The 25,845-nt window shown below is 44.8% G+C and overlaps 1 protein-coding gene across 31 annotated transcripts in view; it reads left to right on the top strand.

The window, feature by feature from the left end:
• Positions 1-5,136: 5,136 nt before the first annotated feature.
• UACA (uveal autoantigen with coiled-coil domains and ankyrin repeats) overlaps positions 5,137-25,845 on the top strand; it is a 109,419-nt gene continuing 88,710 nt past the window's right edge. For 10 of the 31 annotated variants that reach the window (XR_007915507.3, XR_016218487.1, XM_002722081.6 and 7 more), the window contains exon 1: positions 6,050-6,239. Coding sequence is in view for 20 of the 31 variants with exons in the window: in XM_002722081.6 (XP_002722127.4) it covers positions 6,165-6,239 (75 nt within the window). In the remaining 11 variants the exon portion in view is untranslated. Of the gene's footprint in view, positions 5,287-5,388; positions 5,423-6,049; positions 6,240-25,845 lie in introns of those variants that run through there. The other 21 variants (XR_011381122.2, XM_051835666.3, XM_070054777.2 and 18 more) reach the window with 7 other exon arrangements.

Here is a 25,845-nt window from a genome sequence, read left to right on the forward strand (position 1 = left end):
GACTATGTCCTGGGCCTTCCATGGAATTATTGACTGGCTCTCTTGGCTGGCTTCCCTGGGAAATCACTGGACATGGAATTCATAACAGAAACTTGTTTGGAAGGACTCCTTGGTTTTTTATATTTATTTTTAAAATGTTAAAAATTTATTTAAGATGGCTAATCATCCGCCTGTGGCGCCGGCACACCGGGTTCTAGTCCCGGTTGGGGCGTCGGATTCTGTCCCGGTTGCTCCTCTTCCAGTCCAGCTCTCTGCTGTGGCCCGGGAAGGCAGTGGAGGATGGCCCAAGTGCTTGGGCCCTGCACCCACATGGGAGACCAGGAGAAGCACCTGGCTCCTGGCTTCGGATCAGTGCAGCGCGCCGGCTGTAGCGGCCATTTGGGGGGGTGAACCAACGGAAGGAAGCATAGAGCTGGACTGGAAGTGGAGCAATCAGGACTAGAACCTGACGCCCATATGGAATGCTGGCGCCGCAGGTGGAGGATTAACCAAGTGAGCCACGGCGCCTACAGAAAAGGAGAGGCAAAGGCTGAGAGATACAGAAAGATCTTCCATCTACTGGTTCACTCCCCAAACTGCCCCAACAGCTAGGGCTGGGCCAGGCTGAAGACAGGAACCAGGAGCCTCATCTGGGTCTCCCACGTGGGTGCAGGGGCCCAAGGACTTGGACCATCTTCCACTGCTTTCCCAGGGGCATTAGCAGGGAGATGGAATGGAAGTGGAGCAGCTGAGACTCAAACCAGAGCCCATATGGGATGCTGGTGCTGCAGGCAGCAGCTTTACCCTACATGCTACACAGCGCCGGCCCCCATGCATTTCATATATAAAGATTCAGGAGCACAGTGTTACTTCCCACCCTCCCCTCCCTCCTGCCCATGCTCCCACCCTTTTACCTCCTGCCTGTCTTATTTTATGTTTTAATTTTTACAATGATCTACTTTGTTTACTTTATACTCATAATATTAATCCTCTACTAAATAAAGAATTCAACAGATAGTAAGAAAAAAAATGTTCCTCAATAGGAACAGTTTCACTCATATACATTACATTTTTTATGTTCTGTTGGTTATCATAGATCAGGGAAAACACACACACACACACACACACACACACACACACATATAAAGGATTGTTTTTTTCCACTAAGTATAATGGTTTCCAGTTGCATCTATTTTGTGCAAAAGACAGGATTTCATTCTCATTTTATGGCTCAGTAGTATTCCATAGTGCATATACATCACATTTTCTTTATCCAGTCATCAGTTGATGAACATCTGGGTTGATTCTATATCTTAGATTTTATGAATTGAACTGCAATAAATATGAGAGTACAGATAACTCTTTCCTATGCTCATTTCATTTCATTTGGGTAAACTCCCGGGAATGGAATGGCTCAGTCATATGATAGATGTATTTTCAGATTCCTGAGGAATCTCCATACTGTCTTCCACAATGGCTATACTAGTTTATATTCCCACCAACAGTATATTAAGATACCTTTCTCCCTACATCCTCGCCAGCATTTCTTGTTTTATGATTTCTGTATGAAAGCCATTCAAACTGGAGTGAGGTGAAACCTCAATGTGGCTTGTATTTGCATTTCCCTGATGGCTAGTGATCCTGGGCACTGTTTCATGTATCTGTTGGATTCTGAATTTCTTCTTTTGAAGAAATTCTGCAAGACCCACCTTGCAGGTCTGTTCAAGTCCTTTGTCCACTTCTTAACTGGATTATCTGTTTTGTTGTTTTTTAGTTTTCTGAGCTCTTTATAGATTCTGGATATTAATCCTTTACCAGTTTAATTACATTTTCCATGAACTTTTTGAAATACCCTGATATGTTACCTTTGTTCCCTAATCTAGAATACAAGTTCTTTGGCAGTAGGGATCAAAAGAATAGGGGTGATAAGGAGACTTTCTCCTTTTGTATTGAGACTTTTTTAAAAAAAATATTTCCCTAAGGACGCATAACCAATCAAAAATATTTTTTTCAAATAAATTACTCTTCCTGGTTGCATGCATTATTAGAAAATAAGCAAAACAAGAAAGCGTTTCATATAGATCCAGTATGGTTACAGGCACAGTCCATTTAGGTTGGTAAATGCCCTTTGCTCTGAAGGAAGGTTAAAAAATTGTAACAGTAGTTAATAGATATGTCTGGCCAAATGTATTAATAGTAATTCTGCTTCATATGGGGTCTTCCAGATTAATATAAACAGCTCTACTACCTATTTACTTAGCTGTTCTCAACTGGGAATAAGCAGACATTAGCTATCAAGTTTCTAGCATGGAAAAATTCATAAAGCCACTGGACACAGACACCATGAGGACATCATGCAGACAGTTTATAAAAATAACTTGCCCAACATTTTTGGAATGCAGTGCAAGCTATACTTGTGGCTCTGTTTCCTTTGCTTTATCCAGTGACAACTGACAGTGGTCTGGTCACCAAGACTTTGGTCACCTGGATGCTACAAGAGGCGCCCAGAACAGTACCAAGCTGAAATTAACTCAACAGCTCATTACTGGGGGAGACAGTGCTCTTGGGAGGCAGGTACCATTTAAGAATCAGAGTTAGAGGACTGGAGGGTGAATGGGTGCTTAGCTGAAGCCCAGAACACAGGAGCAGATGGAGGCACATGCATTTGAGCAGCAACACAGCCCAGGTTGTGTCACTGATGTGCACAAGGTGTGTGGGTGGGAGGTATCTCTATTTTTTTGTAAGATTATTTATTTGAAAGTCACAGTTACAGAAAGAGAGAGAGAGAGAGACAGAGACAGAGAGAGACAGACAGAGAGACAGAGAGAGACAGAGATCTTCTATTTGCTTGTTCTCTCCCCAGATGGCTGTGATGGCCAGGGCTGGGCCAAGCCAAAGCTGGGAGCCAGGAGCTTCTTCCAGATCTCCCACGTGGGTAGCAGAGGCCCAAACACTTTTTTCTTTTTAACCTAGAAACCTTTTACTTAAGGTATACAAAGTTCATGCATTTCATATATACAAATTTAGGGACATAGTGATTCTTTATACTCTGCCCTCCCTCCTGACCACACCCTACCCTTCTTCTTTCTCCTTCTGTTCCCATTCTTATTTTTTACAAAGATCTATTTTCAGTTAACTTTATATTCATAAGATTAACCACACACTAAATAAAGAGTTCAACAAATAGTATGAAGAAAAAAAAAAAAAACACTGCTCCTCAACAGTGGAGTCTTTTTGGGACTAATTTCACTAAGTAAAATGGTTTCCAGTTGCATCCATTTTGTTGCAAAAGACAGGATTTCATTTTTAACTGCTGTGTAGTATTCCATAGTGTACATATACCATAACTTCTTTATCTAGTCTTCAGACAATGCACATCTGAGTTGATTCCATATCTTAGCTGTTCTGAATTGAGCTGCAATAAAAAGGGCCAAACACTTTGGCCATACTCTGCTGCTTTTCCTAGGCACATCAGCAGGTCACAGCTGGATGGGATGTGGAGCAACTAGGATGTGAAGTGGTGCTCATTTGGGATGCCAGCATTGCAGGTGATGGCATTACCTGCTACACCACAATGCTGGCCTGAGGTATCCCAGTTGTGTATCACAAGACCACACAGAATACCCACTGCAATTTGCTCTAAGAACCAAAGAATGCATCAACCCTGTAACATGCTAAGCATTCCGTGAAGTTCAAACACATGTCAGTTATTCCCAGATTTTAAGAGCTGAAGCCCACTAGTGACACAGGGTTTGTAGGGATCACAGGTACTAAATCAAAGCAGAAGCACAATTGGGTGATTCGGAACATGGAGCGTTCACTTCCAGCTGGGTGATCAGGGAAGGAAGGAGTCTATGTCTTATTTAATAAACCCTGTTAACGTGGCACACATGTGAAAACTTATACATTGTAGAGGTCGGCACCGTAGTGTAGCAGGTAAAGCCACTGCCTGCAGAGCCCAGCATCCCATATAGGTGCTGGTTCGAGTCTCAGCTGCTCCACTTCCAATCCAGCTCTCTGCTATGGCCTGAGAAAGCAGTAGAAGATGGCTCAAGTCCTTGGGCTCCTGCACCCACGTGGGAGACCCAGAAGAAGCTTCTGGCTCCTGGCCTTGGATCTGTGCAGCTCTGGCCATTGTGGCCATCTGGGGAGTGAACAGGTGGATGGAAGGCCTCTCCCTCTCACTCTGTAACTCTGCCTTTCAAATAAATAAATAAATACATACATAAATAAATATTTTAAGAAAAAAGATGTGTAGGCTGGCGCCGTGGCTCTCTAGGCTAATCCTCCACCTGTGGTGCCGGAACCCCGGGTTCTAGTCCCAGTCGGGGCACCAGATCCTGTCCCAGTTGCTCCTCTTCCAGTCCAGCTCTCTGCTGTGGCCCGGGAAGGCAGTGGAGGATGGCCCAAGTGCTTGGGCCCTGCACCCATATGGGAGACCAGGATGAAGCACCTGGCTCTTGGCTTCGGATCAGTGCTGCGCGCTGGCCATACCAGCCATTTGAGGGGGTGAACCAACAGAAGGAAGACATTTCTCTCTGTCTCTGTCTCTCTTTCTCTCACTGTCTAACTCTGCCTGTCAAAAAAAAAAAAAAAAAATGTGGATGTTGAATGGCCATGACCCACTTTTGAGAAAGAGGCTGAAGAGTGACTTACCTAGCATGCCAGGTGGAGGGCAGGGTTGGGGCTGTGTTGCAGCGCTTTAATTGCTAAGGAGTTAGATTTCTTTTTCTTCTTTTTCCCATCAATCGCTGAAGCTTCTTGAACAAAGGGGAGGTTTTTTTTTTTTTTTTTTTTTTTTTTTTTTTTTTTTTTTTTTTTAGACTTTGTAATGATGGTTCATCATTTACCGGTGATGGAGAGATGAGAGACAGGGGCTGGCTTCTGGCAAAGTAGTGCCTGTAACAGTTGGGGAGAACTGTGGCTCTGCAGCCACAGTGGGCACAGTCACTGCCCACGCACAAAATGACTGACTCCGGATCTTGAGGAAAAAAATGTGGCAGGGAGTGTCTTCCTTTAGTTCTAATCAAGAGATTTAATCATCTTCTCAGGCAGTTTACTTTTTGGGGTTAACACAGCTTTTGACCATTGTCTCTCTAAGACAGTTCTGAAACTTCTTGATACTATTCCAATCAGCCCTTCTGTTACTCTAAGGAAACTCCCAAGAACACAACTGATCTTTCACACAGAAAGAGCCCTTTGTTAGCCAGAAAGGCGGGTCCTGCAGGCTAGAACAAACATTTCGCTGCTGGTAAACGGACTCCAAGGAGGACGTCCGAAGATGGCTCATAAACAGCAAATTATTGGGTATCGCTCTCCTGTGTCTTTCCTTAAATAATTTTTCATAAATCCAGAGTTCTGAGTAGGGTGAATTAACTTCATCGAAAACTTTCACCTGTGTTTTTGCAGGAAACAGAAGAGTTTCTTGGAAGAAAAGGCCATGGTATGTACGGTATATATATGTATGTATGTATAGATATACATACGTATGTCTATACATACACTTGACCCCATCTGTCCTCCCAAGGCGGTGGGTTCTTGGCCACCCGCTGGCCCTGAGCCTCTCCAATCCCCTCCCGCCCGCGACCCGCACAGCCCGCCCGGGGCTCTGAGGTCCCGCGCGGGCCGGAGCGGCGGGCGCCGTGCCGGGCCCGTAGCCTCGGAGTGGACGGCCCGCTTTGGGGAGCGCAGGAAGGACACGGTCGGGAAGGAGCGCTGGCCCAGGCTGAACCCGCGCGATGGCCATTCGTTTATACCGCGCTCCGACTGGAGCTAGCGTGTAGAAGCCGGTGTTCGTCTACACTTGCACTCGGTATACCCGCGCTCCGTGTACTCCCGCTCTCGTCTAGACCAGGGTCCTTCTACACCTAAGCGCGTCTGGCCCAGCGTGCCGTCTAGCCTCGTGCTTGTGAAGATTCGCGCTCCGTCGGGACCCACGTCGGTCCACACCTCAGGCCCCGCCGCCCTGAACTTCTGCTCCAGGGGCCCGAAGACCGTCGTTGAGTTCGAAAGGGAAGTCCCGCCTCCTTCGCGGAGTCCTATTGGCCGGACTCGGCACCGCCCCCGCCGCGGCGGCGGCCGATTGGCGGGAGGCCGCCGGACAGCGCCGCCACTGTGTGGCTCCGGAGGCCCGCGGCTCTGAAGTACCCGCGGACCCGGCGCCCGCGGAGCGGGTCGCGGCCGCCATGAAGAGTCTCAAGTCCCGCCTGAGGAGGCAGGATGCGCCGGGCCCCGTGTCACCCGGCGCCGCCGCCAGCGCGGTGAGTCCTCAGCTTCCTGCCCCCAGCTCGTCCAGCTCCGCGGCCCCGCGAACACGCCCGCGGGCAGAGCTGCGGGACCCCGGCGACCCCTCCTCAGCCGGGGACCCCCGGACCGGCCCGCGGGCAGAGCTGCGGGACCTCGGCGGTGGGCGACCGGCCGCGACCCCGGCGACCCCGCCTCGGCCGGAGACTCCCGGACCGGCCCGCGGGCAGAGCTGCGGGACCTCGGCGGTGGGCGACCGGCCGCGGGACCCCGGCGACCCCTCCTCAGCCGGAGACTCCCGGACCGGCCCGCCGGCCAGAGCTGCGGGACCTCGGCGGGTCCCTCCCGCCCCGCGGGACCCCGGCGACCCCTCCTCAGCCGGGGACTCCCGGACCGGCCCGCGGGCAGAGCTGCGGGACCTCGGCGGTGGGCGACCGGCCGCGACCCCGGCGACCCCGCCTCGGCCGGAGACTCCCGGACCGGCCCGCGGGCAGAGCTGCGGGACCTCGGCGGTGGGCGACCGGCCGTGGGACCCCGGCGACCCCTCCTCAGCCGGAGACTCCCGGACCGGCCCGCCGGCCAGAGCGCGGCGGGGCTCGGCGGTGGGCGACCGGCCGCGGGACCCCGGCGACCCCGCCGCACCCGAGGGGCTTCTGCTCGGACGCCTCGCCGCGCCCGACGGGGCCCTCCTGCGGGTCCGCGTGCGGGGCGCACCTGGTGGCTCCCGCCCGCTGGGTTTGTTCCGTCGGGGCCGTCTTCGGTGGCAGAAGCGCGGATGGTGGGATTTAGAGAATCTGCGGATCGTTCCCATTCTGCTATTAAAGCAAAAAGTCGGAAAGACTCACGTCACGGAGACAGGTCTCCAAGGCTCAGTTACCGATTCGGGCTGAGTTCAATGGTCCTTTGTGGTTGTGCACAGATTTCACCCGGGGATTCCGTGCCTTTTAGGAGACGGCAAGTGAATCCGCCCCTGCTTTTGTGAATTCGGGATCGCGCCGTTCTCTGCACCCCTTTCTAGGGGTGTTTTACTTGGGCGTGAGAGATATGGGGGAGGAATTAGACCTTTAATTCTCATCTCAGAAATTAAAGGTTCAGGAGGTGTATTTGATCTTGTTTAGTAAAGCATGAAGCGTAAGTTCGTAGCAAAGAGACTGCTTACGTTTCACTTCAGAGACGGTAATTGGTGGGTGATGTGGCAGGTCACGCTAGTTGTTTCAGCTTCTTGGGGATACTGGTTGTGTTTTCAGGTTTATAAAAGATACACTTTTCTAGGTTTTTTAACGATTTTCTCTGGTGCAGTTGATTTTCTCTAAGGATTTATATCACTGAAGGGCCGGGGTGGAGTTTTGCAAGTATTTCAAAAAGTTGGTGGGAAAATGAAATTTTAAGTTTATTTTGGTGCAAAGAAGTTTTGAAATTTATGGCTAGTTTGTTTGTTAATATGCATTTCCATGAACTTTTTTTGAAGACCCTTTATTATCTTATTGTATCCTGTTTCCCTTCTAGAAATATATAGTATGTAGTTGTTACTGGTATTATCAGTATGCCAGTTTGCATTTTTTTTTTTATTAAAGATTTATGTGAAAGGCAGAGGCAGAGAGCGAGAGAGAGAGTGAGAGGTCTTCCACCTGCTGGTTCACTCCCCAAATGGCCACAACAGCCTGAACTGGGCTGATCTGAAGCCAGGAGCCAGGAACTTCTTTCCGTTCTCTGACGCAGGTGTAGGGGCCCAAGGACTTGATCCATCTTTTACTGCTTTCCCAGGTGTATTAGCAGGGAGCTGGGTGGGGAGTGGAGTAGCCAGGACTCGAACCTTTGCCCATAAAGGATGTGGCACTGCAGGCAGTGGCTTCATCCACTACACCACGGCACTGGCCCTACCGGTTTGCATTTCATACATTTGGAACATCCAGTGTGTATGTCTGAGCATAACTCTGGCAATCACTATATTGTGTATCTTATTATTTTTTTAAAATACCAACCCAAAGTAGAGAGGGATACGTAGTAATAAAACAAGAGCATGTTTGCTTCCAAAAAAGTGAACACCTCTCAGTGTAGGTTAAATATTGGAATAAATTTTGTGAGATTTGTAGTGAAAGTGAGTGAATGTCATGATTAATAAAAATGAAACCAAGCATTGATACAATGAGATGAATGTACAGGAGAAATAGATTATGCTTTCCAGTCTGTGCACTGTGTTTTGGTCCCAAGCATGTACATTGCTGAGATTCCCTTTTCTTCTTTTGGCCTTAAAAATAAACTTTCATTTGTCTTTGAATATGTGATATAGCATATAGCTTAATATTTGAGGGGAACAACAGTATTAATATTGACAGCAAAATGTACCCCTCACCGCTGTCCTTCCACCACCCTGGTCCCTCTGCTCGGAAACTTGCTTGCCTGTTCCTCCAAATTTGCTGTGGAACAAATGTGAGTGTAGATATTCACCCTGCATACAAATAATATCGCACTGTCCTTGCTGTTTCCTGCCTTGCTTTTTTATTTTTGTTTTTTACTGTAAATGGCTGGGCCCTTTCACGTCTTCTGCTGTAGTACACAATGCTTTATGAGTCAGCTTGTATACATTTTGTGTGTGTGTGTGTACATACTCCTGCATGAACCTGGAAGTGGATTTGCTGGGTTAACGGATATGTGCTTTCGTAATTTTGAAGGCTGTTGTCAGATTTCCTTTCTTTCTTTCTTTCTTTTTTTTCTTTTTTTTTTGACAGGCAGAGTGGACAGTGTGAGAGAGAGACAGAGAGAAAGGTCTTCCTTCCGTTGGTTCACCCTCCAATGGCCGCTGCGGCCGGCGCGCTGCGGCCAGCGCATTGCGCTGATCCGAAGCCAGGAGCCAGGTGCTTCTCCTGGTCTCCCATGCAGGTGCAGGGCCCAAGCACTTGGGCCATCCTCCACTGCACTCCTGGGCCATAGCAGAGGGCTGGCCTGGAAGAGGGGCAACCGGGACAGAATCCGGGGCCCCAACCGGGACTAGAACCCAGGGTGCCGGCGCCGCAAGGTGGAGGATTAGCCTGTTGAGCCGCGGCGCCGGCCCAGATTTCCTTTCATGCATCGTTGGACCAGTATATGACAATTTACTTTTTTCATGCTTTTATGGAAAGACTGCTCAGTGGTTTAAATTTTTTCTGTAAGAGGTAAAGAAACACAGAGCTAGAGAGAAGGACGGAGAGTGAGAGAGCAAGAGAGAGGAATGGAGAGTGAGAGAGATAAGAGCACTCTCATCTGCTGCTGGTTCATTCCCCAAGTGCCAGCAATGCCCAGGATTGGTCAGGATTTAGATGGGAGCCAGAAACTCAATCCTGGTCTCAGGAGACTGGCAGGAATCTGATTACATGAGCCATCACCTCTGTCTTCTAGGAACGACATTAGTTGGAAGCTGGAGTCTGGAGCTAGAGCTATGAGCTGGTGTCTTAACCACTCCACCAAATGCCAGACGTGTTTAGACGATTAGACTTTTGCCACCCTGGGTACTTTAGGTTTGTAGTTCCCTTATTGGAGTGAAGTTGAACGCCTTTTCATATTTTTATGAGCCCTTTACCTCTGCTGTGAACAACTTATCCTTCCTGTTTTTCTATTGAGTTGTTGATTCCCCCCTTCAGTTTTTAAGTACTTTATCTGAGGGGAATTAGCTATTTTAATATTAGTCACTAATATTTCTTAATTGGTTATTTGTAACTTTCTTACAGTTGTATTTGCTGTGCAGAATGTGGCTGCTTTTTTAACAACTACATTTATCACCTTTTGTTAGGTTATGTCTCAGCAATGTTAAATGTTAAAGAACAAAAACAGCACCCTCCAGTGTCTTTCAATTTTTTTGTTTCATTTTAAGTCACTGTTGCAAATAGAATTTATGCTGGTATAAGGTTAGATGTATCTAGATTGCTTTATTTTTATATCCCTCTTTCCTCCTTGGCTACCTAATTTGAAGTGTTCATTTAATTATTGTAATAATGATCACGATTTGCTCTGTACAACTTTGATTTGAGAAGTTTAAAATGTTTATTTCATAGTTTTCTTGGAATATTTGAGCTTATCACCTGAAAGAGACACATTGGCAGTTGGCTAAGGTTTGTGAGTGAGGTGAAAATTTTATGACATAATTTGTGAAACATAATATCTTAACATGCTTAATTATAATCTTGTAGAATATGGGCAGAAAAAGTTACCTATTCTTTATATTCCCATTGTTACAAATATGTGGAGGAGTTCAGAGTTCACAAAATGAGGATGTGTTGATAAACTTACAAATAACTGCGGTTTGCAATTAAATATGGTGAGTAAAACACGCTTGAGGTTCGGTTTTTTATTAGTCATATCTATAGACCGCTGTACCTTTTAATCATGAACTGAAATTTTCTGTTGTTAGATTTATTTTTACTTATTAAGTTGGAACTTCAGATTTCTAAAGGGGTCATTAAATGACTAAACATTGTATCAGATCTAGTAAATTATGTGTACAATCAACTATATACGCAGTGAGAATAGGCTTGTTCCATTTTCACCCAGTTCAGATGAGGAAATTTCAGTGATTAAAGTTAAGGGACTACAGTTCCAGAACTAGTAGAAGGGCTGCAGACAAATTCTGTGAACAGACATTGGCAGGGACTCCAAGTTCACTTGTCCCTGTGCCCAGCATTTCAGCGGAGCAAGTTCTTGATTGTCAAAGTAATCTCTGACCTGGCAGGTGCTGCAGTGGCTATATCTGCTGTTCTTTCTCTAGGCTACTCTTAGAATGGGCAGTAAACTTTGTAAATTAGCAACTGCATATGTTCTTAAGCATCTGGCTTATGCTGTCAGCACCCTGATAAAACACTGATGCTTCTATTGATAGAGTAACAAATATGGGAACAGAAAATAGTATTCTCAAACTTCTTTTGGGACCCGTTGAGACCATTGGTTGAGGCGTCTCGCAAGCATAGTGCATGAAACATGATTTTGTTGTCCTTGTGATTGTGAGAATGAGGCTTAGTGTTTTCAAGGCAGAGATTCGCCTTTGAAAAGATGTTCAGTTTATTGTAACAGTGACTTTTGGGTAATATGACTAACTGATATCACAGATGTTTATGTGCGTTTTAAACTCACGATACCTAATTGAACAGTGTCTATTCATTTTCATGAAGGTCACAACCTTTAATTGAAATGCTCACCTTGATTAAAGCGTTACTCAGATAGCTTCCTGTGGTTGTCCTTGAATTGTGTTCCCTGGGCTTACTGTAGGAGAATCATAGTAAAGAAGGCTTTTTTTTTTTTTCTTTCTGTTCTTTTCACTATCATCCCCAACCCAGTATCCCAGTATGTCTACACTGACCACCTTGTTTATTTGGGTTGCTGAATTTTATGGTAATAGCAGCGCAAAGTTTCTTTGGTAGATATTTTGGTTCATTATGAGTTGAAGGCCTTGAGTCTTGAGTGGTTAAGAATTTTAATTCTTTTAATAAGGATGAAGTGATGATTGTATACATTTCTGCATCGTAGTTTCTGTTCATATATGCAGTTTAGCTAAAAAATCAGTTCAGGAATTGGACCTTGCTGAGCACTCATCTTACTTACTTTGGAAAACATTCATGGTACGCAGAAGATAGATTCAAGTATGGATTAGCAGTTAGGTTCTTCTTGCTGAAGTGAATAATTTCGAATTGAGAGCGGAAAAGTGCAGGGTGATCCTGGAATACCCTTATTGCACTAGAATGCAAGGAGCCCATCAAAGATCTGTACTCTGTAGTCAACCTGAAGAGGCTTCCGCTTTGGTGAGGGTGGGAGCATTTGATCATTAACAAGGATAACAAGGATGACAACTGCAGTTGGGTGAATTCTTCAACATGAATTCATAATGATGACCAAAAAAAAAAAAAAAATACATGTAACTACTTTTGGAGAGTGCTAAGTAATAGATGTGTTCTTTTTAAAAGCTAGAAAAGAACGGGAAAGAATGAAACATTCATTGTACTTATCGTGTGTGTGCTGGATCTCAGAGTGACTCGATGGTTGATAAGAGGAAGTTTCTGTCTTATTAAAGGTATTTTATCCCCACTAAAAGATGAAGTGGGATAATGGAAGGAGGATAACATGTATTCCATCCTGTCTAGTAAGTGAAGAAAGAGTAGTAGAGTGATTGCATCGTGACTTTGCACCCCACTGATGAGCGCATCGATGGAAACTAACAGTGACCATGAGAGGCGATGAATGCCTCAAAAGGAAGGACCAGCAATGGTTTGCCTCCTGGTGGAGTCATCCAGGGTTACTGTCCTTGTGAGAGAAACAAGCCTGAATAGGGTAACCCTTTAGATGGAACTGCCATGTTATAGAAAGTCGAGAGGATGGAGAATGTGGGGTTGCAGTGAGCAAAATTCTGGTTTTTGTGAAATTTATAGAAAAAATGACCAATTCTTGAAATAAATTTTAAGGAAAGAAGAAGCTAAGATTACAATCTTTAGGGGGAAAACTCTAGAGATTACAAAAGCTCAGACATTAAATGTTATATTAACCACTTGCAGTGATGAACTTTATTTAGACCTGGATTAAACAGTTAGAAAAAATAAAGAGTCTAGGAGACAATTGAATAAATGTAAATACCAACTGAATACTTGATCATGTGGCATTATTAAGGATTTAACTGTGACATTCGTAATGTGGTTATGTTTATAACAGATTTTTTAAAGATTTATTTATTTATTTTAGAGGTAGAGTTACAGACAGAGAGAGGGGGAGAGAGAGAGAGAGAGAGAGAGAGAGAGAGAGAGAGAGAGATGGGTCTTCGATCAGCAGGTTCACTCCCCAAATGGCTGCAATGGCTGGAGCGAGGCCAATCTGAAGTCAGGAGCTAGGAGTTTCTTCCAGGTCTCCCTTACGGGTGCAGGGACTCAAGGACTTGGGCCATCTTCTACTGCTTTCCCAGGCCATAGGCAGAGAGCTGGATTGGTAGAGGAGCAGCTGAGATATGAACCATCGCTTGTATGGGATGCTGGCACCACCTGCTATGTGACAGCACTGGCCCCTGTAACTGATCTTTGCCTGCCTGCCTGCCTGCCTTTTTAAATTTATTTATTTTATTTGAAAGACGGAGTTACAGAGAGGCAGAGGCAGAGGCAGAGGCAGAGAGAGGTCTTCCATCCGCTGGTTCACTGCCCAAATGGCCACAATGGCCGGAGCTGCGCTGATCTGAAGCCAGGAGCTTCTTCTGGGTCTCCCACGCAGGTGCAGGGGCCCAAGCACTTGGGCCATCTTCCACTGCTTTCCCAGGCCATAGCAGAGAGCTGGATTGGAAGTGGGGCAGTGGGAATTTCAACCGGCACCCATGCAGTATGCTGGCACTGCAGGTGGCAGCTTTACCCGCTATGCCACAGTGCTGGCCCGAGATCTTTGTCTTTCAAAGAAATATTTAGAAGTACATTTACAGATGAAGTAATATAAAGTGTGAGACTTCCTTTAAAATTATCTGGAATGTGTGGGTTTGTGGGGGTTGTGGGCCATGATTTATGTAGTTGAAACAGAATTCATGTGTAGCTGGGTGCTTCTGATACTTTTCTGATACTGTTGAATTTAATGTATGTCCTAAGAGTTCTGTAGTAAGTAAGTTATAGTCACGGCCTTCTAGAATTCTCAAAGAGCTAGACATAATAAAATAACAAAATTGCAGTGTAAGAGTCATAGAGGTCTGTGTGAATTGCTGTGGGAACACAGATGTTTAGGGTGGCTTTGTGGGAAAGGGTTGAATGATGAAGCTTGGCCCTAGGGCGGAAAGATAACTTGAATGGCCTTTTCTGGCTTTCCAGGCAAAAGGAGAGCCAAATGCGGTGGTGTGGAGCTGTGGAATTATGGAGCCTGAGGTTTGGAAGTGAACTCTGCGGGAGGCAGCCTACACTGATCTAGGAATCTCAGGGATTTATATCAGGGCTCAGAGGACTGCAGGTTGGGGTTATTGTCAAGGAGGGCTTTTCTGTGTGTGTGTGTGTGTGTATTTTCTAAATTAAAAATGTAAATTCTGGGGCCAGCATTGTAACTTAGGGAGTAAAGCCTTTGCCTGCAATGCCAGCGTTCTGGACGGGCACCGGTTTCTGTCCTGGCTGCTTTACTTCCTATCCAGCTCCCTGCTAATGGCCTGAGGAAAGCAGCGGAAGTTGGCTCAAGTGCTTGGGCCCTTGCCATCCACGTTGGAGACTTTTAAGCTTCTGGTTCTGGACTTTGGCTTGGCCCAGCCCTGGCCACTGGCCATATGGGGAGTGGACCAGTGGATGGAAGAGATCTCTATTTCTCTCTCTCTCTCTGTAATTCTGATTTTAAATAAATAAACAAATTTTTTGAAAAATGTAAATTCTTTGATAAACCACTGTTTAGAGTGCTCCTTGACTGAAGTTATTAAAATTCCTCTTCAGAGGCAGTCCTATCAGTGAGCTATGAAGTGTGTCTTTCACCTTCTCCCTTCCTCCCTAGAATTAGCTACTAGCACACAATTCTGTTTTTATCAGCCTTGTTTAACTAATAGTTATGTCTGTGATGAAGGAATCTATATCCAATAAGAATAGATTTAAACATTATAAATCATGTATACTGTCATTGTTTCATTTCTACCATAAGAAACCTTTTCTGTTGTATCGTAAACAGGCATATGTCTTACCATTTCACAGGTGCTAAGGGAACTATTCAGTTGGTCAAATTTCCCCCTCCATAGGGTTATTTATGCTGGGGAAGTCAGATTGATTTTTGTGGAAAATTTGCCTATAAATGGATGACTGGCACATATTCCTGAAATTATTAGCAGTGATAGGACAATATTCTCTTATTGTATCATTTTTGTGATTCAGAAAACAATTGAAAACTGCATGGCTTTTACATAATTGGAAAAATTAATACTTCTTGTAGGCTTACAAATGAAGCACAGAAGCATAAGAATACAGTGAATTGTTTGTAGTCACAAAAAGAGTTTTGTCTGTTGGCCTCGGTTTATTCTCAGGAGTCCTAAGTACTGCTGATGTTGAAAACTTTGGTTCAAAGGGCAGAGTCTCTGAATGATGTACTAAAGATGAATGGCCATGAAATAATGCAGTCTGATCTGGGAGGTGCCCTTGTGACACAGTAGATACCTAAGTCAACCAGCAAGGATAAAATGCTGTGAGTGGTTATGGGAAACAAACAGATGTGAAGACAGTACAGCAAGTGACTCCCTCATGCTGCGCACTGAGTGCTGGGAATTTATGGCTGTGCTCTTTCTAGGGTGCCTTGCTGCCTCTCTGTCCCTCAGGCAGTGCTGAATTCCCTGATACCAAGTGATGATATGTGTGCAAGTTTTTTGTCTTATTTTTTTCTAAACTTTGTACTTGAAGATTCTGTTACTTGAAGTGATTTGAACAGATACATATGTCTCATTAGGGGCACTCAGTAAATGCTACTGAATGAATTAAAAAGAAGATCTTTATGAGAAATCCAAGTGCCAGTATATAGCCAGTATTTAGGAGATGAATGTCTCATGTGCCCTCAGTGCTTTGCATCAATGCAGTTCTCACTGCAGCCCTAAGAAGTGAGTACAGTTGAGCCATTATTTCAGGTGGAAGTGGAATAATTGACCTGCCTGAGTGCTGTAGTTTGGAAGTGAAGAACTGTGTCATCTGGCTCTGGAACCCATATCCTTAGCATCATGAACTGATGCCCTCTCAAAAATTTTTTTTAAAAGATTTATTTTTATTTATTTGAAAGAGTTACAGAGAGAGGTAGAGACAGAGAGAGAGGTCTTCCATCTGCTGGTTCACTCCCCAGATGGCCGCAATGGCTGGAGCTACGCCAATCCGTAGCCAGGAGCCAGGAGCTTCTTCTGGGTCTCCCATATGGGTGCAGGGGCCCAAGGACTTGGGCCCCAGCTGCTTTCCCAGGCCATAGCAGAGAGCTGGATCAGAAGAGGAGTAGCTGAGACTCGAACCGGTGCCCTTATGGGATGCTGGCGCTTCAGGCCAGGGCTTTAACGCGCTGCACCACAGCGCTGGCCCCTGCTGTCTCAAATTTGAAGCTATGTGATATGCATCATAGGCCTTATAAATTGGGGAGAAGGGTGTTTGGTGGTAAAGGCCTTTTATGTGATGTCTGAGAGCTAATTCTTGTGTTCTCTTCAGTAGTATATAAAATAGTTGTATTCCTTATTACCCTTCCAGTAATAGATGCTGCTATTGAAAACATAATTGCCAACCTGGTAGAAAAAAATATTACTGCCTTGTGTGTTTTTATTTCTAAGGAGTGTGAACATACTCATATTTCCACATGTGTTGGCTACTTTTATTGCTTGTTTTCAGAATTGCTAATTCTTGTTCTTTCATAGTTTTCTGATGCCTTATGCATATTGATCTGTAAGGGCTTTACAACTTTATTTTTTTTCTGCTTAACTGGTCATAGTTTTAGAATAATGTGTCTCACAATATTTGTGTTTTTGTCACTTTCTCATGTTTTGAATAGTTTTTGTATTATGTATTTAAGTTTGTTATAATGGATACATTGAGGTTTTTGGCTGTTTCATATTCATTATAGGTTGTAATTAACAGTATGAGTCTGATTTTTCTCCTAACTCTTGTCTTGAATTATCTATTGTTTGATATTAATAATGTCACATTTCCCTTCTGTGTCTTTGCTTTTTTATTTGTGATTACCCTGGTATACTATCTTGTTATTCTTAGAGTTAGCATCTGTTGTTTAGGAGTGTGTATGGGTTAATTAAGTCCTGAGACTCCAGTAGAAGTAAAGATTGGTTGGTTTACTCTCTGGAGGGTCATGTGAGTGTGAGTGTTTGTGTGAGTGTGTGTGTGTGTATGTCCAAAGGGATACATTTTGGGGATTGAATAGCATGTTTTAAATATTGACCTTATTGATAAGTTGTCAGAATTTGACATTACTGCTTATAAGGGATTCCCTTTTATATGCACAGATTTTTTCCCCCTCAGTCTCCTAGTTAAGTTTCTTCTTAACAGATTGTGACAGTTTCTCAGAGAGACCACGAACAAATCACGCTTTCTAAAGCAAGTAAGAGCACATGATCTGCTTGTACTTGGCTTTGTTGTTCCTTGGTTTTCTCATCTGCAGAAACCTTCTGTGCAGCTCTGCAGTGCTCTGAAGATGGGTCTCCTTAGGGAGCCTTGTCGGGGTGGTCTAGGAAGCAGGCATTCTCGGCCAGGAACGAGAGGAGTAACCCACAAGCACTTGCCTGCCTGTGAGCGGGGTTTTCAATGAGTGACCTGTTTGGTTTTTTTCATGGTTCATATCTATCTTTTTGACAGATTTTTAAAAATTATATATTTTAAAATAATATGAAATGTTAACACACTTATGGCAATGAATATACAGGTAAGTGAGGAAAATGAAGTGCTTTCTCAGCCTTAGAAAAGGCCAACTGTGGGCCAAGGAGTGTCCATCCACAGCTCTTAAAACATCCCTTGAAGCTGTGTGAAGGGGCAGGGAAGGTATGGATGCTTCAGGGCCCGGCTCTATAGCCTGGGAGACTGGGGTTTAAGTCCTGCTGTTCCTGGTACCCAGCTTAAGACTTTCGGCAACTTCCTTCAATAGGTTGTCTCTTCCCTTGGGAAATGAGGCTTTTTACTTTATTTATCTTGTGAATTCATGAGCATTAAGTGATGTAAAGTGTGTTGGGGACCTGCTTGTGAGCACAGTTCCGCCAGTGCAGTTAACTCAGTGGATGTTGGTTCCTGTCATCACCAACAAATCTCTTACCAGAGGTCACTGCCCTGCCCTTTATTACACAGTAGAGCTGGGAAATAGGAAGGCAGATAAAGTGGGGCTGGATCTTGGATTGGCTTAAAGTAGGCTGTCTTAAGAGTAATGGACTCTAGGGCCATTGCTGTGGTTTAGTGGGTTAAGCTTCCACTTGCGGCATCTGCGTCCTATATGGGTGCCAGTTCGAGTCCTGGCAGCTCCACATCTGATACAACTGCCTGCTATTGTGCCTGGGAAAGCAGCAGCAGAAGGCCCAAGTGCTTGGGCCCCTGCACCCGTGTGGGAGACCCAGAAGAAGCTCCTGGCTCCTGGCTTTGCAGTGGTACAGCTCTGGCCATTGTGGCCCTTTAGGGAGTGAATCAGCAGATGGAAGACCTATCTCTCTCTCTGTGTGTGTCTCTCCCTCTCTGTAATTCTGCCTCTCAAATAATAATAATAAAAAAAGAATAATGGGCTCTGTCTTATAGCTGCTGCAGAGGTGGGGGAGTGTCCTCATCTCATCAAAGAAATGCAGGCGGATTGCTGCGGTAGTGCCAGTGCCGTTCAGGACAGATTTGAGGCGGTCAGGCCCAGAGGCAGGTGGGTCGCTTATGAAGCTGCTCTAAGTGAGGGCCTGACATTGCCTGCTTACAAGGGAGAGAGAGGAGGGAACAGTTTAGAGAACAGGGGCCACTGAGACCCAGAGAAGTTGAGTCACCAGAATCACACAGTTGATAGACAAGTGCTCAGAGCCACTGCCTGCTAGCTTGTGTGGTTCCTGCGAAGTTCCCAGGGTTTGATGTACTGTGCCGTCCCTGATAGGTGGTAATTATGTTCTAAGGAGAGGAGAAAACGCGGCCTTCATTTTCCTGTATGCCAGCAACTCAGTGTTTCTCCTTACTCACTGATTTATAAGCAATGTGGAGGACTGTTCTGGTGGCAGTGTTTGAAAAATACTCTTGGCAATTTAACCTAAAATTGTTAATACTTCTTGTAAACATGGATGTTTAGCAGATGTCTTATTTGATTTCTCTGTTTTATCGTGAGAAATTAAAATATACATAAAGTTGGAAAGAAAAGCTCAGTGATCTTAGAACCACCTACCCCCCTCAGTTAAATTCAGATTGTTAACCTATGCTATGTTTGCTCTCTATATGTGAGTATATGTGTATAAAATACACACTCATATTTTTCACTGACCCTTTTTAAAAAAAAGATTTATTTATTTGAAAGTCAGAGTTACACACACACACACACACACACACACACACACAGAGGTCTTCCATTGTTGGTTCACTCCCCAGATGGCCACAATGACCGGAGTGGCACTGATCCAAAGCCAGGAGCCGGGAGCTTCTTTCTGGTCTCCCACATGGGTGCAGGGGCCCAAGGTCATGGGCCATCTTCTACTGCTCTCTTAGGCCATAGCAGAGAGCTGGATTGGAAGTGGGGCAGCCAGGACTTGAACCGGCGTCCATATGGGATGCTGGTGCTTCAGGCCAGGCCATTAACCTGCTGCGCCACAGTGCTGGCCCCTCACTGAGCCTTTGTGGATTGTATTCCATGTTTAGCTACTGCGTTGTGTGTCATGTGAGAATTAAGACATCATCTTTATTATCTACAAGTGCATAGTAGTAATTCAAATTGTAACGTTCACTTAAGAATAAGGAAACTTCCTGGTGATGGGTCTTGTGAAGAGGAATCAGGGTTGGAGGAATTGGGTTTTCCCATTCCCTTATCGTTGCATTGCACATGTTCACCATGTCTTTCAGATTTTAAGTCCTGCTCATGCACTCTTTGCATGGATTTTGCCACAACCAGGAAACACCTGTATGAATTGGTAACCTGCATGTAAAACAACTCTATAAAAAGCATCTAAATATCATGACCTTTGTTTAGAAAGGACCCTGTATGAAGGTGGGCTGGTGGTCTTCTGAGCACAGAGGGATGTCTGGTGTGAGCGTCCCTAGGGAAGGAGCAGGAGTAAGGGGCTGGGGCAGGTGGGGAGAAGGTGTTGGTGAGCTAGCAGGGGACTGGAGGCTCTGCCCGGGCTTGCTTCTGCTGGTCCTGCCATGAGGCTGAGCCAGGGAGCAGAGCTTTGGTGCTGGCTCCAGTATGGCTTTTTCTTTCTTTTCTCTCTAATTCTTTTTTAAAGATTTATTTGTTTGAAAGGCAGAGAGAAAGAGGTAGAGAGAGAGTTATCTTTCATCTGCTGGCTTACTCCCCAGATGGCCACAATGGCCAGGGCTGGGCCAGGCTGAAGCTAGGAGATGAATTCATCCAGCTCTCTCATGTGAGTGGCAGGGGCCCAAACACTTGGGCTATCCTCCTCTGCTTTTCCCAGGCCATTAGCAGGGAGCTGGATGAGCAGTGGACCATATGGGATGCCTGCATTGGAGGCAGTGGTTCAGCTTGCCATGCCACAATGCTGGGCCCCCTTTTCTTTCCCTGCTAATTTAGGCCCTAGACCCAGCTGCTGCTGTTGCCGCTCCTGCTGCAGCCTGACTCTGAATGTTCAGGGACATTGGAAGGAACTGCCTGAAGATGCCTGTCAGATTCATTTTGTGGCAAGGAGAGGGTTCTCTATGTAATGATATATACATAGATCACAGACACTCAATTTGTGTGTTCTGCTGGTAAATAATTTCTTCTTGTTTATGGATTTTCTTTACGATTTCATTTGCAACTAAGAATCATAATTCATTGAAATTCTTTCTTTTAAAAGATTTATTTATTTGAAAGGCAGAGTTAGAGAGGGAGAGGGAGAGGGGGAGAGAGAGAGAGAGAGAGAGAGAGAGGTTTTTCATACACTGGTTCACTTCCCAGATGGCCCCAATGGCCAGAGATGTTCCAGTCCGAAGCCAGGAGCTAGCAGCTTCTTCCGGGTCTCTCACATGGGTGCAGGGGCCCAAGGACTTGGGCCATCCTCCTCTGCTTTCCTGGGCCATAGCAAGAGCTAGATCAGAAGTGGAGCAGCCGGCACTCTGACCAGTGCCCACATGGCATGCCAGTACTGCAGGTAACGGCTTTACCCGCTACGCCACAGTGCCAGCCCCCATTGAAGTTCTTAATCGAATAATTATTCAGTCTTTTGAATTAGAGAATGCAAATTTTAAAAAGCAGAGGTGCGGAGCTTTATGCCTAGTGGTTAAGATGCTGGTTAGTACTGCTGGTTTCCATTCTCACCTTGGTTGGTGTCAGTTTCCATCACATCCTGCTAATGCAGTCCTTTGGAGGCAGCTATGATTGCTGAAGTAGTTGGGATCCTTCCACTCCTGTGGGAGTCCTGGATTGAGTTCCCTGCTCTGAGCTTGGGCTCCCGTGGCGGTTGTGGGTATTTGGGGAGTGAACCAGCTGATGGTGGAGCACTTTCTCTATCTTACTTCCTATTGCTTCTCTAGTAAAAAATTTAAAAAGAAAAAAAAAATCCCACATTCTTTTTTTTTTTTTTTTTTTAAGATTTGTTTATTTATTTGAAAGGCAGAGTTACAGGGAAGCAGAGGCAGAGAGAGAGAGGTCTTCCATCTACTGGTTCACTCCCCAAATGTCTTCAACGGCTGGAGCTGCGCCAGTCTGAAGCCAGGAGCTTTTTCTGGGTCTCCCATGCAGATTTAGGGGCCCAAGGACTTGGGTCATCTTCTACTTCTTTCCCAGGCCGCAGCAGAGAGCTGGATCAGAAGTGGAGCAGCTGGGACTCAAACTGGCACCCAAATGGGATTCCGGCACTGCAGGCAGCAGCTTTACCCGCTACCCACAGTGTCGGTCCTCCCAGTCTTTAAATATATACTATATTCCAGGAACTCTGTTGCCCGGGGAATGTAAAAAAAATTCGAAGTATTTGCAAATATGTGAATCCTTTTCTCTAAACTTAAGAATCACTTGGACTTCTTTTTCTTTTTTTTTTTTTTTATAAGATTTATTTATTTATTTGAAAGTCAGAGTTACACAAAGAGAGGAGAGAGAGAGAGAGATAGAGAGGGAGAGGGGTCTTCCATCTGCTGGTTCACTCCCTAGATGGCCTCAATGGGCAGAGCTGCACCATTCTGTAGCTAGGAGCCAGGAGCTTCTTCCAGGTTTCCCACATGGGTGCAGGGGCCCAAGGACTTGCACCATCTTCTGTTACTTTTCCAGGCCACAGCAGAGAGCTGGATCGGAAGTGGAGCAGCTGGGACTCGAACTGGCGCCCATATGGGATGCCGGCACTGCAGGCGGTAGCTTTACCTACTACGCCACAGCACCGGCCCCTGGACCTCTTTTTAAGAATATAATCGTGTCTTTTTTGAATACTTTGTAGCTTACTAAAATATTCAGAATAGCTTATATAAATGTGGGAATTAGATTGTTATTAATGTCTAATGTTTAATTTTACTATTACATCTTTCAATTTAGACTATTAGATAAAAGCTATTTATTGTACTGTTTTATTTCATTGAGGATTTTTGTAAAAGTTAATGTATCCTTTGACTTAAATTCTTTTGACTTTTCCCTTTATAAACAAAATGAGAAATTTGATGCAATTTGAAAAGCACCTTCTTTCATCATGGCATCAGTACCATTTAAGCAGAGTACTCTGAAGCAACATGATTAAGGATGATAAGGTATCAGACATATGATTGAACTCAGGCTGTTTCCTGGAAAGCTCTGTGACTCTGGGAAAATTTCACTATCTCTGTAAGTTTCGATTATTCCTCTTGTGAGTTGGGGATTATACCATTAACTTTCCCCTAGTGGAGATTTTAGGTACTTAACATTTTAGAATATCCAATGTGGAACATGGACTTCTTAACCACTAGGCCAGACTTCTGCCCCTTACTCTTTGTTTTTAACCCTCTATATTTGTAATGAATTGTTCAATTGAAAAATAATGCTCGAGAATATTTTGCAACCATATGACTTTTTTTTAATGGAAGAAATGGAAATCTCTTATGTGAAAATAATCAGAAAAAAATCTAAGTAGAACCTGATTATGGTTGTATAAAACATGGGGAAAGGCTGGCAGAGTTGTATGCAGATATGGTCATAGTTGTGCAGGTACCTTAGCATTGTGTATTTTAAAGTTTTGCATTTCTTTGTTATGTTCCATTTTAGAAATAAAATTGATATCTTTAATAGAATTTTTATAAGGTAATATTTATGTAAGTCTAAGAATTTAGTGTTTTTTTTTTGTTTTGTTTTGTTTTGTTTTTTTTTGACAGGCAGAGTTAGACAGTGAGAGAGAGAGACAGAGAGAAAGGTCTTCCTTCCGTTGGTTCACCCACCAAATGGCCGCTATGGCCTGTGCGCTGCCCCAGTCCGAAGCCAGGAGCGAGGTGCTTCCTCCTGGTCTCCCATGCGGGTGCAGGGCCCAAGCACTTGGGCCATCCTCCATTGCCTTCCTGGGCCACAGCAGAGAGCTAGACTGGAAGAGGGACAACTGAGACAGAACCAGTGCCCCCACTGGGACTAGAACCCGGAGTGCCGGCGCTGCAGGTGGAGGATTAGCCTACTGAGCTGTGGCACTGGCTAGAATTTAGTTTTATTTGGAAATTTATTACCTGGAACACACAAACTCGGGCCCAACAGAGTGTTTCTGGCCAGTGTTAGATGTGAGAAACTTCCATACGTTTTCCTTAATTCTAATTATCAACTCTATCAACTATGTCAACCATATAATTGGTGTCAGGAACTTGTAGGTGCTAACTAAAACCCTTTATTTTTATAGTTCAGCACAGATGGCTCTGCTGTCTTATTCTTGAGGGTGAAAAGAGATTCCATGTGGAGGTGTGGAAGCCATAGTTGGAAAGGTGAATGAGGAGTTGCTTATCTGTGGCCTTGAAAATAAAGCTGTGGAAGGACCTGTGCCCGGTATTACTCACAGCCACACTCACGCTGTTGTTGCAAGGGGTTCTGTCCTGTCTTGGTTGATCAGAGCTTTTTCTACATACTGTAGAACACCAAGTTTTCTGATAGCATTCTCACTGTTGACCTGTTTTGATATCCTGGGAAAGGGTGAGTCAGGAAAGAGGAAGGAAGTGCAATTAGGACCCACTGTAAACACTTCTGGGTGTGGTGGTGGTCTGGGAGTGCTCTTGAGACAAAAGGAGTGTCTCCTTTAATGCAATGAAGGTAACTTTTTTTTTTTTTTTAAATCGTTGGCTTTAATGTGGGAAATAAATTCCCTGTGCTTAGAATTGAAGCTGCTCCTTAAAAAGCACTGCCAATATGGAAGGATTACTCCTGGGTTGTGACAGTGACACCCTGTTCTCCAGTCACTTCTGCAGGAAATTGATTTATTCAAAATCACAGTCCTGTCCACAGAGTATGTATTACAAGTTGAGCACTGCTAGTACAAAAACCTGAAATCCAAAACTCTTTGAGCCGAGAATGTTAGATTTCAGAGCGTTTTGGGTTTTTGATTTTCAGATAAGAATGTTCAAGTAGTAAAGTCTATGCAGATCTGAAGAACTCTGACGTCTGAAACACTTCTGTTCCCAAGCATTTCTGATACGGGATCCTCAAGCAGTGCTGCGTTTCAGTGTTCCAGGGTAGCACAGTTCAGTAGCAATACTTGGAAAAGTGAGTCCTGTGACATCATTTCCATTGCGAGTGTGAATCCATGGCTGAACAGTTATAACCCACTTTTAAACACAATGCCAACTTTTTAAAGGACAGGTCTTTGGGAACTTTCTGGAATGCCTCTCTTTCTTCCTCAGTTTCAGAACATTGGTGAGTGTCCCAACTGTGCACTTGTTGGTGACGCCCTGTCTTGCTGCTGGTCTCCTGTTGGGTGCCATCCTGCAGTGCGCACAGGCAGGCCCTGTGGATCTTGGATGGACAGAGAGATGAAGAAGAGGTGTGAAAGGTGAGGCTGCTACGGGGCAGGCCTTATGGTGCTGAATCATGATCTTAAGGATCAAAAGCAGGTCCTTAGCCTTACAAACCTCACATTTGGGCTCTTTCCTGGCCCCAGGAATCAGTTCCTTCTTCAGTTTTGCACCTGAGAATTGTATTCCCCTCTCCCAGTCCTGGCCCAGCTCCTTGGCACACCACGGGGTTGGCAGTTGCTCCACTGCTGTTTTTCTGTAGGGGAAACAACTGCTTTTCCCTAGAGAATCCAAAATTAGGGTCTTCAAATTGGTTCTTGCATATAGGACACCATGTGGCCGGAGCTGTCAGAGATTGGTACATCAGTGTTAGAGAATATTTGCTTTACAAAGACTCAGAGTAGTTTTTTAGGCATTTAGATATTATATAGTATTTTAGGGAATAAATATTATGAAAACAGCTTAGGTTAATAGTTTATTATTAGACTATGTATTACTATAGGTTTTTCAGTGTTTCCTGATTTCTTTTTTTTTATTAAAAAAAAATTTTTTTTTGACAGAGAGGACAGTGAGAGAGAGAGAGAGAGAGAGAGAGAAAGGTCTTCAATTTGCTGTTGGTTCACCCTCCAATGGTTGCCGCGGCTGGTGCACCTTGCTGATCCGAAGGCAGGAGCCAGGTGTTATCCTGGTCTCCCATGGGGTGCAGGGCCCAAGTACTTGGGCCATCCTCCACTGCATTCCTGGGCCATAGTAGAGAGCTGGCCTGGAAGAGGGGCAACTGGGACAGAATCCGGCGCCCCGACCAGGACTAGAACCCAGTGTGCCGGCGCCGCAAGGCAGAGGATTAGCCTATTGAGTTGTGGCGCTGGCCCGATTTCTTTTGATTTTCTGAGGAACATTCTGATTTTTTGTTTCTGTTTTAAAACAGTTAATGCTTTCTGTTCCTATAATTTATTATAGAGACTTTCTGTGGTATGTTTAACATTTGTGACTGGTCATAGAATGAGAGGAGGGGTCTGAAGGCAGGTTGCCAGTGTTATGAATTGGGAAAAGAGATTGGAGATGAAGAAGTTGTGAGGTGGAGATTAAGACTGAAGTGAGCACTAGGAAGAGGGTA

This window comes from Oryctolagus cuniculus, chromosome 12 (genome assembly GCF_051225735.1).
Source record: "Oryctolagus cuniculus isolate XC-2025 breed Fujian yellow rabbit chromosome 12, ASM5122573v1, whole genome shotgun sequence".
Classification (NCBI taxonomy): domain Eukaryota; kingdom Metazoa; phylum Chordata; class Mammalia; order Lagomorpha; family Leporidae; genus Oryctolagus; species Oryctolagus cuniculus.